Here is a 16,920-nt window from a genome sequence, read left to right as displayed (position 1 = left end):
TAGATATAGCTATGCAAATTTTTTATGTTTCTGTTCCAGATGGACAGTTCCATTAATGAGTTGTGTTGATCTTCCGTCTTTATGAAACCACACTTGGTTACTCCTATCATTTTTTTCAGTAACAGCTTGTCAACTGCTGTTATTAGAAGTACTGTACTGAAAATCCAGAAAAATTTCAATCTTATACCAAATTGAGTACTGCTTTATGGTTCCCTTGTAAGTACTGGAGCTGCTGTGTTTAGGTGAATCTCCTTACATCAAAGGAAGTGCCCACTGCAATAAAGTAATACACACCAATCCAGGGTGTCAGCCTCTTGTGATGTACCTCTTCTGGGTGATTCTACAGCCGTCCTGTGATTACTGGAAGAAGGGACACGAGACAAAGGGACTCACAAACACCCCACCCAAGAAAGAAAGGAATTCCATAGACCAGCGTTCGTTTATTTTGGCCACAAATGCATGCCTTGTTGCTATTCTATCAGCAGCACCTGCTCTGCTGTAAACATGGAAAGGAAGGAGGAAACAAGAGCCATAACATCCCATGCCCTCGAGGAATCTATTAGATTGCTAAGCCAGAGAACAAATACAGTGAGCCTCTTAGATGTATAGTTTCGGATGTCGTGGGCCAGAGAGGTAGGCGTTTACTGCGGCAAGCATGGTAGAACACACTGGCTCGGGGCATGCTCGGAAACCAGCTGTTCTGTTCTGGAAGGACAGCCTTGGGCCCGCCCTTACTGACAAGGCAATCAAAATTTGCTTCAGGCACTTTTTTTTTCCCCTTTTTCTTTCATGTTAGGAAATCATGCTGTCCAACCAGTCTTCAAGCTCTTCCTCAGTAATAGTTTTTGATGGCCTTGGTTGCTCAGATTCCACATTCTTTTCTTCCATCACAGAGAGCTCTGCAGGACCTGGGGAAATAAAAGCAGCGTTAACAACTTCACGTTACTCCCAAAATTGAGGGTGAAGGTTTCCTTGGGGTTTGTTCCATGATAGAATTCAGCCCTGATTATTACTGTGCTTACAACTAAAGGAAACATCCTATTATGGTTAGAGGACACAGTAATAGCTAAACAAATTAGTAAATGGGGTAGAGATTTGCTCTTCTATTTATTCTGAAGTTGAATGTCACAGTTCGCTAGTTTTCTAAAAAGACCAGCAGTTCCGTTTTCTTGCACTGTCGGAGCAGTCCTGGGAAGTCCTCACAGGTTGTCCATGCTGCGCGGGGATGGAGCAGACACCCTCGGCCTCTCTGTAGCAGAGGGCCCGCGGTCTCACAGAGCACGCACAAAGGCCGAAGTGCTCTTTTGTACAAAAGAAAGATCGAAATAGCAAGCCAGAAGTCTGGGGAAGTCGATTAAAAGGTCTGCTGCTGCACAGCTGAGGGCGACGAGGATCCGAATGCCTTTTTCTAGTGCCAGGCCCATCGGCAGCCCCGGGTTTAAAATCGCAATCAGGCAGGGAGCAGCTCTGCAAGTCTGGCGTAGCGACTGAGAGGCAGGTTGTCAGAAAGGTCAGCAGACAGCGCCAGATCGATGTCAGACGCTGATGGAGAGGGGTAGGGACGTGACGCAGGTGGGGCTGTTGGCACACAAACGAGAAGATGGATAGGGAATAAAATGGAAGCCATACCTTTTTCTTCTTGGGCCACCTTCCCATCTTTCTCAGATTCTTGGTCCTGACAGGTCCGGTCTGGTGTGATGTTCTCTCCCTCTCTCACAGGTGCATCTAAACTAAGCAGCAGGTCTAATTCTTCCTCCAAGTGGTCCGCTGCTGACTGCAGTGGGGCGCTGGGTTTCCGAGAACCCTGTGAGGGAGTGGGGCTTGGGCCATCTTTATCCAGGTACGTGGGGCAGCCAGCAGCGGCCAATTTCAGCTCGGAGATGGAGCCCTTTCCTCCAGAGCCCAGGGGCCCTTTTAACTGCATCCCCAGTCCTTTGCCTTCCTCACTTCTCTTTGGTTTCACCTGAGGAAGCTCTAAAGGAAGGGTGGTCTGAAAGAGAAACAAGCCAAACTTTGTGGAGTAGGAAATTCAATTCAGACAGGAAGATCACAAAGCGTCCCCCCTGCCCCAGAACCCTTCCTTACTGAGTTGGCGTAAATGGGGGGAACCTCCCTGAAACACCACAGGGCCGTGCCTCCCCCTCTGCCCACCTCTGCCCTGTGCCATAGCAGAGTTGACATCAGAAGGGCATGTCTTTCTGTAACTGCCCTGAGAACTGGCAGTACCCCAGGTCTGGGTGAATGTATGTATGCTTAGAGCTGTGAGGAGATAAACACCTGTAAAATGCACCCAGAAGTAATTAGCAAATCAGATCTGTGCACGGTACTTACATGCACTAATAATAAAGGTGAAGGGACAGAGTCATCAAGAACGACTTTTAGTAACATTCGAGTGAAAAGTGCCAGACACAAACGAAAACCTACTATTTGATTACATTTGTAAAAAGTCCAAAAACAGGCAAAATTCATCTTTACTATTTATTAGAAGTCAGGAGAGTAGTTTTAGGGAAGTAGTGACTCGGGGGACGGGCGGCGTCGGGAGTGCTGCCAATATTCTGATTCTTGATTGGACGCTGAGTCCACGGTTATATATATGTGTGCACTTTTCTGCAATAATTTAACAAAAGTTAACTCTCCAGGTGACTGTAATGTAGGGCTAAGGCTGAGCAGCTCTGTTCTGGAGGGAGGCCTGGGGTGACCAGCAGGGCAGCAGAGAGGGTAGAACCTCAGAATGTCCCCTTATTCACACGCTGAAGCATCGTGAGCAGATCCAGCGTGCTAATAACTCCTCAGGGCTTTTAAAACAGGATGGCTTTCCACATAAATAGTCATCCATCCTTGTCAGTGTGCAAGACGAAGCTGGGATGTGGGCGCCTCACGTTGTTTTTGTTTTGTTTTTAACTCCCCAGATGATTCTGACGTACACAGTTGGGAATAACTGCTCTCCCATCTGACACAAATCCTCACTTTCCAATGCTCACAGTGCTCCCTCTTCTCCCTGAGGCCCCATTACCTTCATCTTGGTGTTTCCCTGGCGTATTGTGCTAACTCTCCACCATGCTGTGGGGAATGCGCCCCAGCCACGCATGTCAGGACTTGGAACATCTCTGGACAGGGAAAGCAGCACTCTCCCAATCACTAAGAAAACCCCAAACACCCCCAAACCTTCCTAAAGCTCCATGGTGATTCCGTCAGAGGCAAATGCCATCCTCTCTACTTCCCTGCCCTGTCCCCCAGCCCTGAATTCTACTTGCCGCCCTAAACCAAGGGCCAATAAGGGCCACAGAAAAAAGAGTCGGCTGGGTAACCAATTCATGCGTCTGCTCCGGTGCAGCAATACATTCAGCTTCAGCACGAAGTTGATCATTTCAGTTGCTGGGATACTCTTTACAATTAGTACTGCCCAGGGTTTCACTTTTTTAGAAATGCAGTCGAGCCACAGTTACAATATGAAGTACCTGTGGTAAGGTTTGGTGGCCCCCCCCCCGCCCAGTTCATTCATCAGTTGCTATCTTACACTGGTTATCTCCTACATTTACGTTTCTAGCCCTTCATTCTCAACTACAGATTTCCATAGCCAACTCGTATTTCCACTTTGATATCTCAGAGGCACAGACCCATAACATCCAAACCTCCCCCTTCCTGATAACTACCCCAGCGCTGAGTTGCACAGGCTGGAAGGCCAAGGATAATTCTTTGCTTGCTCACTCTCCATTTCCAGTATTTTCCAAGCCCTGCTAATTTTCCTTTTGAAGTACGTCTTGGTCAAGTCCAATTCTCTGCCGTCTCTACCATCGTGGCCCTAGTCCCACCTACACTGCCCCCCTGGCCTGCTGCAGCAGTCTCTGGGTGTGGCCCAGTCTCCGCTGACGTGTATACGCCCATGCACATTTGCCAACACACACACCCACCCGTTCCCACAATCCCCTCCATTCTGCAGCCAGAATGGTCCTGGGCATCCTCATTCTCAGCAGCAGTGTTAAGGCGGATCTGACTGGGTCACTCCTCTCTAAATTCCAACTCACGTGTTTTTATACTCTGGATCTCGGCTCAGCTGACACCCCTTCAGGAAAGCCATTCCTAATCACACCAGAGTAGATCAGGTTCATTATTATATATTCTCATAGCACACTACACTCCTTTATGGGACTTACCACAATTGGATAACTTGATCAATACATTTCCCAATAGATTAAGCTCCATGAGATCAAGAACCATGTCTGCCTGATCACCACTGTCTGCTTAGTGCTAAACACGGAGCCTGGCACATTACTTTTTGAGTAAAATACCAGATTTTATACTTTACATTTCATTCAGTTCCATTACATCTGATCCTTCAAAATGTTTCACATGTAAAATGTAAAAAAAAAAAAAAAACTCAAAATTATTTGATTCTCCCTTAAAACTTTCAAAATGGTACCTTGATATAAGAGCCTCAGCTTTATCAAAGGAAAAGCTGATGGTGAAACATCCTGCAGAGTGACATTTTTCACTCTTTTCCTTCATCTGCCCTAACCCGCACCAGCTGACAAGTCCTGTCGGGGCTTTTACCTGGACCAGTTCGGCAGCAACATTGAGTCGGAGTGAGAGAGGCAGTTCTTGAAGGGCTCGAGCCAGCGACTCACAGTCCACATAAAATGCTGAATTCTAATAACAAAAAATTACACACATATCAGGCGATGATTACAAATGACCTTTTAGAGACAAAAAAGCAGAAGATCACAGAGTCAATAAACCATCCACTGACGTTACTTCAGCAGAGAGTAAGTCCTACCCTAGATCACACTTGATATGGTTGCTCTTTCTATCATCGCTGCGTTAAGATGAGCAAAACCCAAGCCACGTTCTGGAGCCACAGTTCACACTGTGAGAGCAGGAACAGGGCAGCGACCAGCCCCACATCAAGACTGCACAGTAACCTGGAAACCATAGATGCTTCAGGAATTACTGGCAAATTGAAAGAAAAATAAGCATTTAATGGAACTGAAGTGGACCCCTCCCCCTCCAATTCAGACGGCTGGCCTTGGGGAGAGGAGGGAAGAGCTGTCTAAGCAGCGAGACGGGGCTGATCAGCACAGCCGAAGGGGCCTGGGAGGTAGATGCTCCTGTTCCAGCCAGAAGGCAGGGGCCAGACTTGCCCGCTAGCTAGCAGCGCTCCGCGTGAGGCCAACATTGAAAGCTTCCCTTGACTCCTCTCCCATTCATGGAAGTTGAGTCCTATCCCTGCAATGACCTCCCAAATGGACAGTAGTTGAGGAAACATTCCAGATTATTTCAGGGCTTGATGACAGTCTAACGGCTACTTTCCAGTGCCCTGGCCACCCAAGAGAAAGAATAAACCAAAAGTTGGCTATAATGACCTCACATTAGAGGCAGATACTGCTGACTGCCTCGTCTACCAAAGATCTCCCAGACCCAGCTGGAAACACAGCTTATTGTAAAATCACTGGCTTCAAGTTAGAAGAAAAGCCAGGGGTCACCTAGCCAGTCTGGATTCCACAGCAGCAATGTCTGGAATGTCTTGGCTAGATGGGTTTACAGTGAGTGGGGATGGTGCACTCAAGAAGAGCCTGACACTCAATCCAGACCCACTGTAACCCCTAATCCCCACAAGAGCAGTACACGAGGAACGAGAGAGACGATGTGGCTTTTCAACTGCCCTTCTGAAATATTCCCGAGATGGCTAGCTCTTATGTAAGCAACGTCAGCAGTGCCAGATGTGGCCCCTGCCGTGGAAAAAAAGGAACTCACTTCTAAAAAACACAGTGTATTTAGGGAACAGGAAGGAGGCTGGCAAAACCCTGACAAGAAAGCGAGAAATTTAATATGCATTCCAGGCCTTTCCTCAGTCCTGCACTCAGCACCTTAAGGCTGTGATGAGACCAGGGTGGCCAAGTCTTCATTTTCAAATTTGGAGAAATTCTCTCAACCCGGTAGAAAGGTGTGATGCCGAATGCTTAATCCATGGGTAAGTTGTCACATTATACACTGGAAATATCCTCCATACCGCCCAGGTATCTGCACACAAGCAGACCCCTTTCTTTCAGCCGATCAAAGAGCAAGCACTTCACCTCTGCCATGCCTGCCCACCATTCACCTGTTGCTCTCTTAGCTTAGAGAGCAGAAGGACTTAGACAGAAGGACCGTTGAGGTGTGTGGAAGGGGTCTGGCTAAAAGTGGCCATGCTTCCTCTGTCCTCTTTAGCATTATGTGCAACACGACTGTAAGGTATATCCTCAACAATGAAAAGTAGGGGCGCCTGGGTGGCTCAGTTACTAAGCGTCTGCCTTCAGCTCAGGTTATGATCCCAGGGTCCTGGGACTGAGCCCCAGGGTGGGCTTTCTGCTCCGCGGGAAGCCTGCTTCTCCTTCTCCCTCTGCCTTACACTCTGCCTACTTGAGCTTTCTCTCTCTCTGTCAAAGGAAAAAAAAAAATCTATAGAAAACAATGAGGGATGCCTGGGTGGCTCAGTAGGTTAAGCATCTGCCTTTGGCTCAGGTCATGATCTCAGGGTCCTGGGATCGAGTCCCACATCGGGCTCCTTGCTCAGCAGGGAGCCTGCTTCTCCCCCTGCTTGTACTTTCTGACAAATAAATAAAATCTTAGGGGAAAAAAAAAAACAACGAAAAGTAGGTGTGGCTACACCACGATAAGGGATTGGCCAGGCTGTGCTCCTGAGCCACATTCTGAATGATGGCCATCCAGCCGTGTCTGTTCCTGGAATGTCTCCTTCCCCCACATTTCTAATCCCCACCCACCATCCAAGGCCCCATAGACCCCGCACAGCCTCCAGGAGGCTGTGGAGACACTCCAAACCAGCAGGCGGAGGTGCAGGAGTCCTGGAGCCTAGAACCTGCCATCAAGTGCCACTTTCAAAGAAGACTCGTTTTCTCACCGCCGGTCCTTCCCCTTACGGGCTAAAGCTGAAGGTCTAACATACAGAATGAGCTGAGGTGAAATGCTTCTAATAGTAAAGTGTGAATTTAAAGATAGGCTTCGTTGGAATAATAACCACAAATTAGCTTTTTGCTATGTATTAAAATAATCGAGAGGTTACTTTTTGCCTGGAGAACCCAGTCTCCATATCCATCTGGCCGACTCTGATGGTCAGTCACAGTCGGAGCGTGCAGCCTGACCTGCAATGCCTGCACACCCTGATGCCTTCCCTCCTGCATACTCTGAGCCTGGCAGCAGGAAGCCAGCCTTGACCGTTAATTAGAACAAATTCTCTGAGGTCAGTGTGCACGGAACTCTGGGTAGTGAAAACCCGTCCCCTCTGTCCAGGAACCTTATCGCTTATTAGACTGTCAGTCTCAGTGTCTGCGTAAGACAAAGAACCTGCTAGAAAGTCCACTTTGCAACTAAAGGAAAAATAACCTTTGATCAGACCATTATACCTCCCAAACTTCTTGTCACCTTTTTCTTTCTCAAGCAAAACCAGAACCTAGTGAAGAGTTAAGTGGGACATGAACAGGTTTTGCCGAGGAAGTGAGGAATTTAGTTTTGGATGTGTCCTACCCGTACGTCGGCTCAAAATATTCAGAGTAAACTTGCCCTCTCTGTGCCCCATTAATGGCTTCACCAACTCACCGAGCCGTCCAGCTAGAAAGCTTCGTGCCGCCGCACACCTTTCTTGTCTGCGTGTCCCACACGTGACACAGTCTAGCTCGTCCTGTGCTGAAATCCGTCTATCAATGAACCATCTTCCACTCCCACTTCCCCACATTCCCACGCCCTCCTCCCTTTGAGTTCGCCCAAAACATATGCTCCTAACGGGTTTCCCTGCCTCCCGCCTCTTCCCTCTTCAATCCCTCCTTCCCAATATTGCTCAGGTCAAATCTAGCCATTTCCATTTTCTTGCCAAACCAAACTTTTGTGAACAAATAATAGGATTAAGAGCTAATTGTGAGTGTTTCATACATGTCAGGAACTGCACTACAGAGCTTTCATTTATTATCTAATGTAATCTTCATTATAATGCCAAGTGATATTCTAGTATTAGTTCCATTTTACAGAAGAGAACACAAGAGAAGGAAAGAAGTTCGCCTAAGTCGTAGAACTAAGATTCACACTCAGGCTTGTCTCTCTTACCTACATGCTAAACGTCCCCCCAGAAGAAAATGAAGATCCAACTGTTGGCAGTACCTGGCCCAGACTTACCCCTAAAGCCTCCTCTGGGAACACTGCACTCCAACTACATCCTGACTCTGAGCACAGCTGGTCTTTTAGCTCTCCTCACTTAATAGGACCAACCAGCATCACCCTGACCCACCAAGGCCCGTTCAGACTCTCTTTCCCATGGTACTGCTCTCAATCCCTTCCAGCCCAAAGTAGTATCTTGATCCGTTGATGACACCACTTATTTTATGTCACACTCTTTTTCATTTATTATGTAAATATTTACTGATCATCTACTATATATCAGCCACTGTGCTAAGGGCAATGAATAAGCATAGTCTCTATCTTATTCATCTTTGAACAGTTGCATCTAATAAAATATTGAGTAAATAACAAATTCTTAGTGTTCTGATGCATGAAGAACTTTAGAATTATTTGAAAGTCTCAGGATAACTGAAATATTCTCTAATTGTCGATATGGTTCAAAAGGAGTTGAAATGTGAGTTGTCTGGCTTTCGCTGTATCCCTTGATGACTTCCATTGGTCTGTTTGCAATTTGTCCTAGAATTCTAAACTGTACCTCAGGCATATGCCCACACAGACTCAAGCAAAGATGAATATTTTTGATGCCCTATTTTTCCCATGTTGTAATACATCCTCTACATAAAGTGACAGGCAGTCATTCCACAAGTAACTTCCCTCCCCCTTGGTCTGTATGGTAAGCCAATGTCCATCCCAAACAAGTAAATAGAACACCAGCCCAGACAGAAAATGACCCGCCTACGGGTGTGTGTGTGTGTGTGTGTGAGAGAGAGAGAGAGAGAGAGAGAGAGAGACTGAGCTGGTAGCAGAATGGGGAGGAGGGTGCCCTACCTTTGGGCTTCGGGTCTGCTTCTCAGCCACGTGTCTGAAACTGTGGATAGATTGTCAAAGCATTGTAGCAGATAGCAAGCACTAGCCATGAAGTCGGGAAGCAGATGACAAGCCACCGCTGATTCTCTGTGCTTTTTAAAAGGGTTAGAATACCTGTCATCTCTCCTATGGAAAGAATCAGTCAAATCGCACTTGGAAAATAATCAAAACTCCTTGGGAAGAAGATATGGCATGAACACAAAGCAAATGAGGTGGCTGGGCTTTACGGATTCACGGAATGACTTCCATATCTGCTCTTACTTTATAGCTTTATTCTCCTAACTATAGAGGAAGAGTTATGTAAAGCTATAAAATTAAGGATTTTTTTCACCTAATACCAAAAACTGTGTGAGGGGAAAAAATTAATTTTCAACCCTAAGGGAAATTTTTCACAGAAAGGGAAAAGGAAGGCCAAATAGCAAAGTAATCCACTCAAAATCATGACCATACACTATTGAGTAATTCACACAGATGGCCAGTTATACAGGTGAATTCTAGCTCCAAGGTCCTGTATAATTCAAGCTCCCTGAAAATTTTCTGAACAGTTTAGGTAACTGAGACTAAACTATACATGAATCACTAGTCTTCTCTACCCTGATACTTTATCTCAACAATAACGTAAAGGCATTAGTCTTCAGCCTTGAGAAGAGTCAATCCACAGTCAAGACAAACCATCTTACCTGTTTTGGACATGAAGCTTCACCATCCCACTCTTTCTCCTCAACAAACCGGAACTGTGAGAAGGAGTCCCCTAGGGATAGAGAAAACATAATTTTATGCAAGAGCCAAAGGAAAACACTGAGTTCTTTAAATTTCCCCTTGGGAATAAAAGTGCCATTTCTGAAGAGCTAACTGTCCAGAATTCAGTTGTAGCATTCAATAGACGTTCCTGGGTTCCACTTCTTTACACAGCAATCTTCTCAGTAAGCCACCATCTACGTGCTTCTGGAAAGATAACAAAACAGGCCAGCAGACATGGCCATCTCATATTTAGCACATTTTCATCTCATCTGCTTAATGTATGCAAAGAAACAAGTATTTATGATGTGGGGAGTGGGCACCGCTGAAAAGGCAGAAGAACAGAACTGAAGGAAAGTTCTAAGCTGACCCATAATATGACAGGCTTAAACTATCTCTTTGAGGTGAGATTATCAGCCCAAACATCACTCCAAAAATCACCTGGTTAGAATGCCAAATGCAAAATAAAACTCAAAGAATGTGCGTGAGATTAGTTCATGTGAATCATGGTACACTGCTCTGAGCTCTTGGAATAAAAGAAAATGAACCTAGAATATCAGCATAAACAAGCATGAAAGATGATCCTGGACAGCAAGCTTTGACACAAGGCTTATCTTGTAAATGCACACTTACTTGGTTATTTGTCTTAAGAACACCTAATTTATAAACAAAGAATTATTTCTCTGCTCACTTCAGGATTCCCAAAATATGGTCCCACCTCAGTAACCCCTGTTTACTTTCAGACTTTCTGCTTGAGTCAGCCTCCTGTCACATTCCAAACATACTTCCTATTCCATCCCAGCCTCTTTCTTTTCCAATCCTTCCCCCTTGTCTGGAAGACCCGCACACATCTATGCATTCATATTGTATTTATACTCCAAGACTCGGTTCAGGGCCACTTCCTCTTTTGTGATACCTCTCAGGTGACTTAACCATCAAATCCATTCTTCTAAATTAAAAGAGGGAAAAAGAAGTAAAGAATTCAAAATTAAAGAGACAAAGATAAAATTAGAGTCTATCCCACCCCCCTCATTTCCAAAACCAGTGGAGCAAAATATGAGCATTTAGCAAGATCAAATTCAATGCAAAAAGGACCAAGAACAACACTATCAGGAGAAGGGGTAAAATTAACACTCTTAGTTATTGGGGAATCAATTTGATCCTTCAAAAAATTATGACATAAAGGATCTGAATAATATAATTAATAAGGCCGTATATGTATACAGAACAAATATATAAGTATATATGTGCAGGTATGTATGTGACTATATCTGTGTATTTTCTTTATAAATATCTGTGCAATATTAGTTTTAAAAAGACCTATAAAAAAGCCACAAAAAAACCTCAATAAATCCTAAAATGTAGCAGTCATACAAACCATATTTGCTGTGATAAACATTTATACCATATATAAGCAAAGGATTAATATCTCCTACATACAAAGAGCTTCTGCAAATCAACCAGAATTAAACCACCCAATAGAGAAAGAGGAAAAGGAGTGAAAATAAGAAATACCATTTGCTATATATGAAATAAATAATAAATGAATAAATTAAAAATCAATCTGGTATATTTTTAAAACTTGGCCAAATACCTGAATATCTCATTCAGTGTTATCTTTAGCATTCCTGAACTTTTTCCCCAACATGATGCTTGAACTCATGACCCTGAGAACAAGACCTGAGTTGAGATCAAGAGTTGGACGCTTACCCTACTGAGCCATGTGGGTGCCCCTATGGTATTCCTGAACTTCTATATTATAAATGATGTGATGACTGCATAGACGACTATAATATATAATCAGTGTAACAGTGATGCAAACAAGGGATGCTACATGTATTTATTTTTACTATTTGAATATTCACTTTCAAATACAGGTTAAGATTCCAATAATGGCTAAACAGCTTGTTGCTGAGAACAACTTAGGAACACTAGGCCAAACAGAGCTACCAGGTGCAAACACGAGTGAGAAAAGTCCCAGAAACAAGAGAAGCTAATAACATTTAGAACTGCTTTTTCCCCTTGAGGCATTTGTTCATTCCCAAAGGCGGTATTGAGAAACTGAAGATCTGGGCATAAAGTAACAACCAAGGAGGCTGTGAAGATGCAGAAGCTTCTGCAGTTCTATGGCATGGGGCAGTCAAAAATTGCCGTTTGGGGCCCAAGGATGAGGAAAATGGAGGCTTTCAGGTGGGACCCCTGATGATTCCATCTTAGAAGTGGGGACCAACCATTGACAGATGAATGGATAAAGATGTGGTATATATACACACACACACACACACACACACACACACACACACACACACACACACACACACACACACAATGGAATATTATGCAGTCATCAAAAGGAATGAGATCTTGCCATTTGCTATGACGTGGATAGAACTGGAGGGTGTTATGCTGAGTGAAATAAGACAATCAGAGAAAGACATGTATCATATGACCTCACTGATATGAGGAATTCTGAATCTCATGAAACAAACTGAGGGTTGCTGGAGTGGTGGGGGGTGGGAGGGAGGGGGTGGCTGGGTGATAGACATTGGGGAGGGTATGTGCTACGGTGAGCGCTGTGAATTGTGCAAGACTGTTGAATCACGGATCTGTACCTCTGAAACAAATAATACAATATATGTTAAAAAAAAAGAAGAAGAAGAAGAAGATAGCAGGAGGGGAAGAATGAAGGGGGGGAAATCGGAGGGGGAGATGAACCATGAGAGACGATGTACTCTGAGAAACAAACTGAAGGTTCTAGAGGGAGGGGGGTGGGAGGATGGGTTAGCCTGGTGATGGGTATTGAAGAGGGCACGTTCTGCATTGAGCACTGGGTGTTATATACACACAATGAATCATGGAACACTACATCAAAAACTAATGATGTAATGGATGGTGATTAACATATCAATAAAAATTTTTAAAAAAGAAGTGGAGACCAAGTAGGAATAAGTCAGCCCTCACACAGCCTGAGGCAAAGCTGTAAATCATCTTAACCTCTGATTCTGCCCACAAGAAGCAGAAGTATATCCTTTTTGGAGGAAAAGGACATTATCGATAGCCTAAAATTATCTCTACTATTTTTTATAACCAGTGTCCAAAATTCATTAAAAATCATCAGATGAGACCAAGGTAATAGAAAACTAAGGGAAGGGGGGAAAAAATCTAGAAAAAGATCCACAGAGATTAAGATAGTAGAGTTAACAGACATGGCTTTTGTTAATTGAGCAATGTAAAAATCTCAAGAATAGGAAAGTCTGTAAAATCACAATGACATCCATGAAGTCCTCTCTGATTCATACAAAACATACACATAAACAACACAAATAAGAAAATGACTGAGGAAAATGAGATACCAAAAACATGTTTTGTTTACGGTAATCAAACTTCAAAACACGTTTTTAAAATTCTAATAAATAAATCATATAGAGGCCAACTTGGAAAAATAAGCTTGTTAAAATTTTAGACGGCTACAGAACGCCAACCTCTCTAATCCTGTCACTGAAGATGAAAGAGTACTCAGACTTGTCCAGATGATGAATTCCAGCATCAAAAGTGCTTCTGGGAAACATGTTAGCAAAATTCTCCTTCCTGAATTATACTGCAACATGCACAAAAACATTGAATGGTGCCCCTCCTCTATCCTGGGCGTCAGACGTCTGAACACGCAGATCTCCTCTAAATACAACAGCACAGTACATTAACAATGCATGCAATCTTGCTCCTGCTTTACTCTCCTGCTCAAAGAGTTCCCAATGTCTCACCGGAACATGGTGAGTCCACATGAAGACGTACAGAAACCAGGGAGTAGTGACAGCTGACTGTGGTTGACAATGGAACAAACATGGGGAAGGGTGTGTTAGGAATCACACTCACCAGCTCTGTGTTCATAAGGCAATTATGGCACAGTGTAATGAACAGAACGAGAAAGCATACAAGGAGTACTGTGCTTTCTTCCTTCTTCTTCAGCCAAAGACTAATTGCATGAGTTACAAGAGATTGTGGAACTGCCTTGTATATTCACACAATAGCCTCAAACAAGATGGAGGAAGAGCTAGTTCCCTGTTATATAGGCTGCTTGAACAGCAACAAAAATCCCATGATATTCTACTTTGCAGATAAGAATACCAAAATAGCAACGCTGCTAAATCCAATGATTGCTTATTAAGGTAATTCATTCACTAAAATTTGCTAAATAAGGGGGGGGTGGGATTTAAACAAAACTGGTTAAGACTTTGAGAGTTCACATTTTTCTTACATATAAAAAGTCTCCTATCCTATTCCAGAAACAATGCTGAAGTTGGTGTGCATGAATGAAAGCCAAGATACAAGTGATATTGAAACGATTCTGTTACATCTTGAAAGTCAACGACATGACTGCCATAATTTTAGACCCAAAATTAAGTGACAGAATTTTTTTTTCAATCAACTAATTGTGTGAGGCAGCAAAAATGTTAGAAAGTTAGATATATGCGTTGGCAGCAATCTTTAGTATGCTTCTGAAAATATTTAGAAAGGATGTTTCAAGCAGTGCAACAATGCTTCCATTTCTGGGATTCCTTCAATCAAACTCACGATCATCATGCAAATCTCCAAGGCCAGTCGTTAATGAGGAGAGAAGTCTTTACCTAGTCTACAACCTAGTCTACAACCTAGTCTTTACCTAGTTATTATTGGAGATGGCAAGGTTAATTGCCAAGGAACAGTACCAAACTCTGTAGTATAGCACGGTGACCGCAGGATCAATCTAACAGCAGGCGGTAGGGTGAAAGGAAAATGTCTGTATATTGTCAAAATTAAAGCTGACACTAAAAACTTTTATTAAAAAATTTCAAGCTCTGTTGAAAATTTCAGATTTTTTTTTTTTTGTATTCCAGACATCCATTCTATGACACTGATATTTAGCTTTAGTTTCAGCTAAATATGACTTAACACTTGACCATTTGGCCAAAATGTGTGTTTGGTATGCCTCCAATATTCAATCAGTGACATTCTATGAGGCATTTTAGAAATAATGTAGCTTATATAATGTACAACATGGTGACTATAGTTAATAATGCTGTATTGTATAATTCAAAGTTGCTAAGAGAGATCTTAAAAGTTCTCATCCTAAGAAAAAAATTTGTAACTATGTATGATATCAGATATTAAGTAGACTTGTGGGGATCATTTTACAATATTTACAAATATTGAATCAATATGTTGTACACCCGAAACTAATACAGTGTTATATGCCAATTATACGTCAATTAAAAAAAATAAAGTAGCTTTAGATGTACTGACATGGAAAGATTGTATCAACTGTTACATGTTGGAAAAATCAAGTTTTAGTGCAATATAAATAAGATATATAGATATATGCATACACATATATACACATACATATGTGTGTATCTACCACAAGAATACTAATATATGTATAGAAATAAACCGAGACCCTTATATACCTATTTTAAGAATGATTCTCTCAGAGGGTGGGATTGAAGGAGACTTTTCCTTTCTGTATAATACATTTTCTAGTTTAATTTTCCTTTGTAAAGAACAAGTGCATGTTACTTTTGGAGCCCAGCCAGAAAGAAGTAAGGAAATCTAGAAAAAAAGCTGAAATTTCTTGAAGGCAAGGACCTTCTCAGAATGCATTTAAGACAAACATGCATAGATCTCATAGGCTGGAACCACAGATATCATTCATTCTAACCCTCACTTGATAGAACAATAGAGAACCTTAGGTCTAGAGAGGCTCAGTGGCCTAAGGCCACCTGGCCAGTTAATGGCTGGACACAAGATCTCTTGGCTCCTACCATTTATTATTATACCTATAACTAATGAAGTTATTTCCACTAGGCTTCTTGGCTATCTGAGTTCCCTAGGACAAAAATAAATAACAAATATCGATGACATCTGATATACTAATGTTTGAAGATATGAAAGTCCAAACTCAAAAATAAAGAATTCTTCATTTTAGGGAAGGAATTACTTCAAGGGTTCCTTTAAATAACTACTATATGGCTTCTAAAAATAAAACTAAGTTTTAAAGAACTCTAAGTCCTCTGATAATGATGGCGTTGGAGAAATAAAGGTGATATACCAACTCTGTCACTGTATTTATAATACTCAGGATTCTCACTCTGCCTGACTTCTCAAACTGGTCTAACGCAGGTCTTAGAATCAGTGACAAAGTGGACACTACACTTGTTAGGATTCTACAGTACCAATATGCTTTCAAAAAGCTTACCATCTAGTCCTAGGTAACACAGCTTTGCATAGAAGCTTACCCTTTCAGCCCACCAGCAAGAGTGAAAGTACTTGATATAACCATAAAGCTCTCTAAGGAAGGTCAGGTGGAATTACAAGGAATAGCCTTTATGTGGGCAAAGAGAACCTTTACAAAGACTTCCAGCTTCGACAATACACATCACGTGCACGTGAAGAGTGAGTGTGAAAGACAGAAAATGTACCCAAGCTTAGGAACACCCCTTCTGATAATTCAGTAGTGGCAATTCCCATAACTGATATCTGTCCTAGGTATCTGGAGCTTTTTCTCATAAAATTGGCCCAGATCCCTGTGGTGAATCCTTTCAGAAGCCAACTCTAGAAAGCAAGAAGAATGGATCACTAGGTTCGGAATGAATACTTCATTTTAAGTTCCATTTTCCTGGCTCTTCTTTATTTGCCCCACAGCCCTTAGAATATGTCCTCAACCACGACACAATGTCTCTGGGAAATCACAAATGAACTTCATAGGCTGTCAAGTTCACAGTCTTCATAGAAAGAGAATATGTCCTAACAGTCACTATGATGGCTGCTACAGAAAATGAAATGTACCTTTTTTTCTCTCTGAATTTCTCTATTCTCATCTATGAGAGATGACATATTTGGAAGGTCAAGGTGGGTCCTAGGTCCACAGGCTGACACAGATCAAACCAAAGATGACCCATAGTTCAGCTTATAGGACATAAAAAAATCTTGCTACTCAATTTCTAGCTTCCATGGATGAACATTTCTAGATGTAGATATCAAGCACTTCGATATTTACCCTAAAACAAAGCAACAGCTAACACTTTCTCTTTGTGAGGAAGATTATACAAGCCACTACAATGATTAATAAAAAAGTGAGGTTGAGCCAAAAGAATGAGAGATAAGAAAAATCTCTCC

General features: G+C 42.6%; 1 protein-coding gene across 1 annotated transcript in view; it reads right to left on the bottom strand.

Annotated features, from left to right (window-relative positions):
* Positions 1–420: 420 nt before the first annotated feature.
* The window catches only part of AVEN (apoptosis and caspase activation inhibitor), a 173,588-nt gene continuing 157,088 nt past the window's right edge, over positions 421–16,920 (bottom strand). Inside the window, exons 3-6 of the mRNA XM_028119536.2 lie at positions 9,711–9,781; positions 4,552–4,647; positions 1,630–1,990; positions 421–908 (exon numbers count right to left, since the gene is read on the bottom strand). Of these exons, the coding sequence (XP_027975337.2) occupies positions 793–908; positions 1,630–1,990; positions 4,552–4,647; positions 9,711–9,781 (644 nt within the window). The 3' untranslated portion in view covers positions 421–792. The remainder of the gene's footprint in view (positions 909–1,629; positions 1,991–4,551; positions 4,648–9,710; positions 9,782–16,920) is intronic.

Source organism: Eumetopias jubatus, unplaced genomic scaffold (assembly GCF_037043125.1).
Source record: "Eumetopias jubatus isolate StellerSeaLion01/CBP00866 unplaced genomic scaffold, mEumJub1_p1.0 scaffold_7, whole genome shotgun sequence".
In the NCBI taxonomy this organism is placed as follows: Eukaryota; Metazoa; Chordata; class Mammalia; order Carnivora; family Otariidae; genus Eumetopias; species Eumetopias jubatus.
The sequence above is the reverse complement of the archived record's forward strand: the minus strand, read 5'-3'. Positions and strand labels throughout refer to the sequence as shown.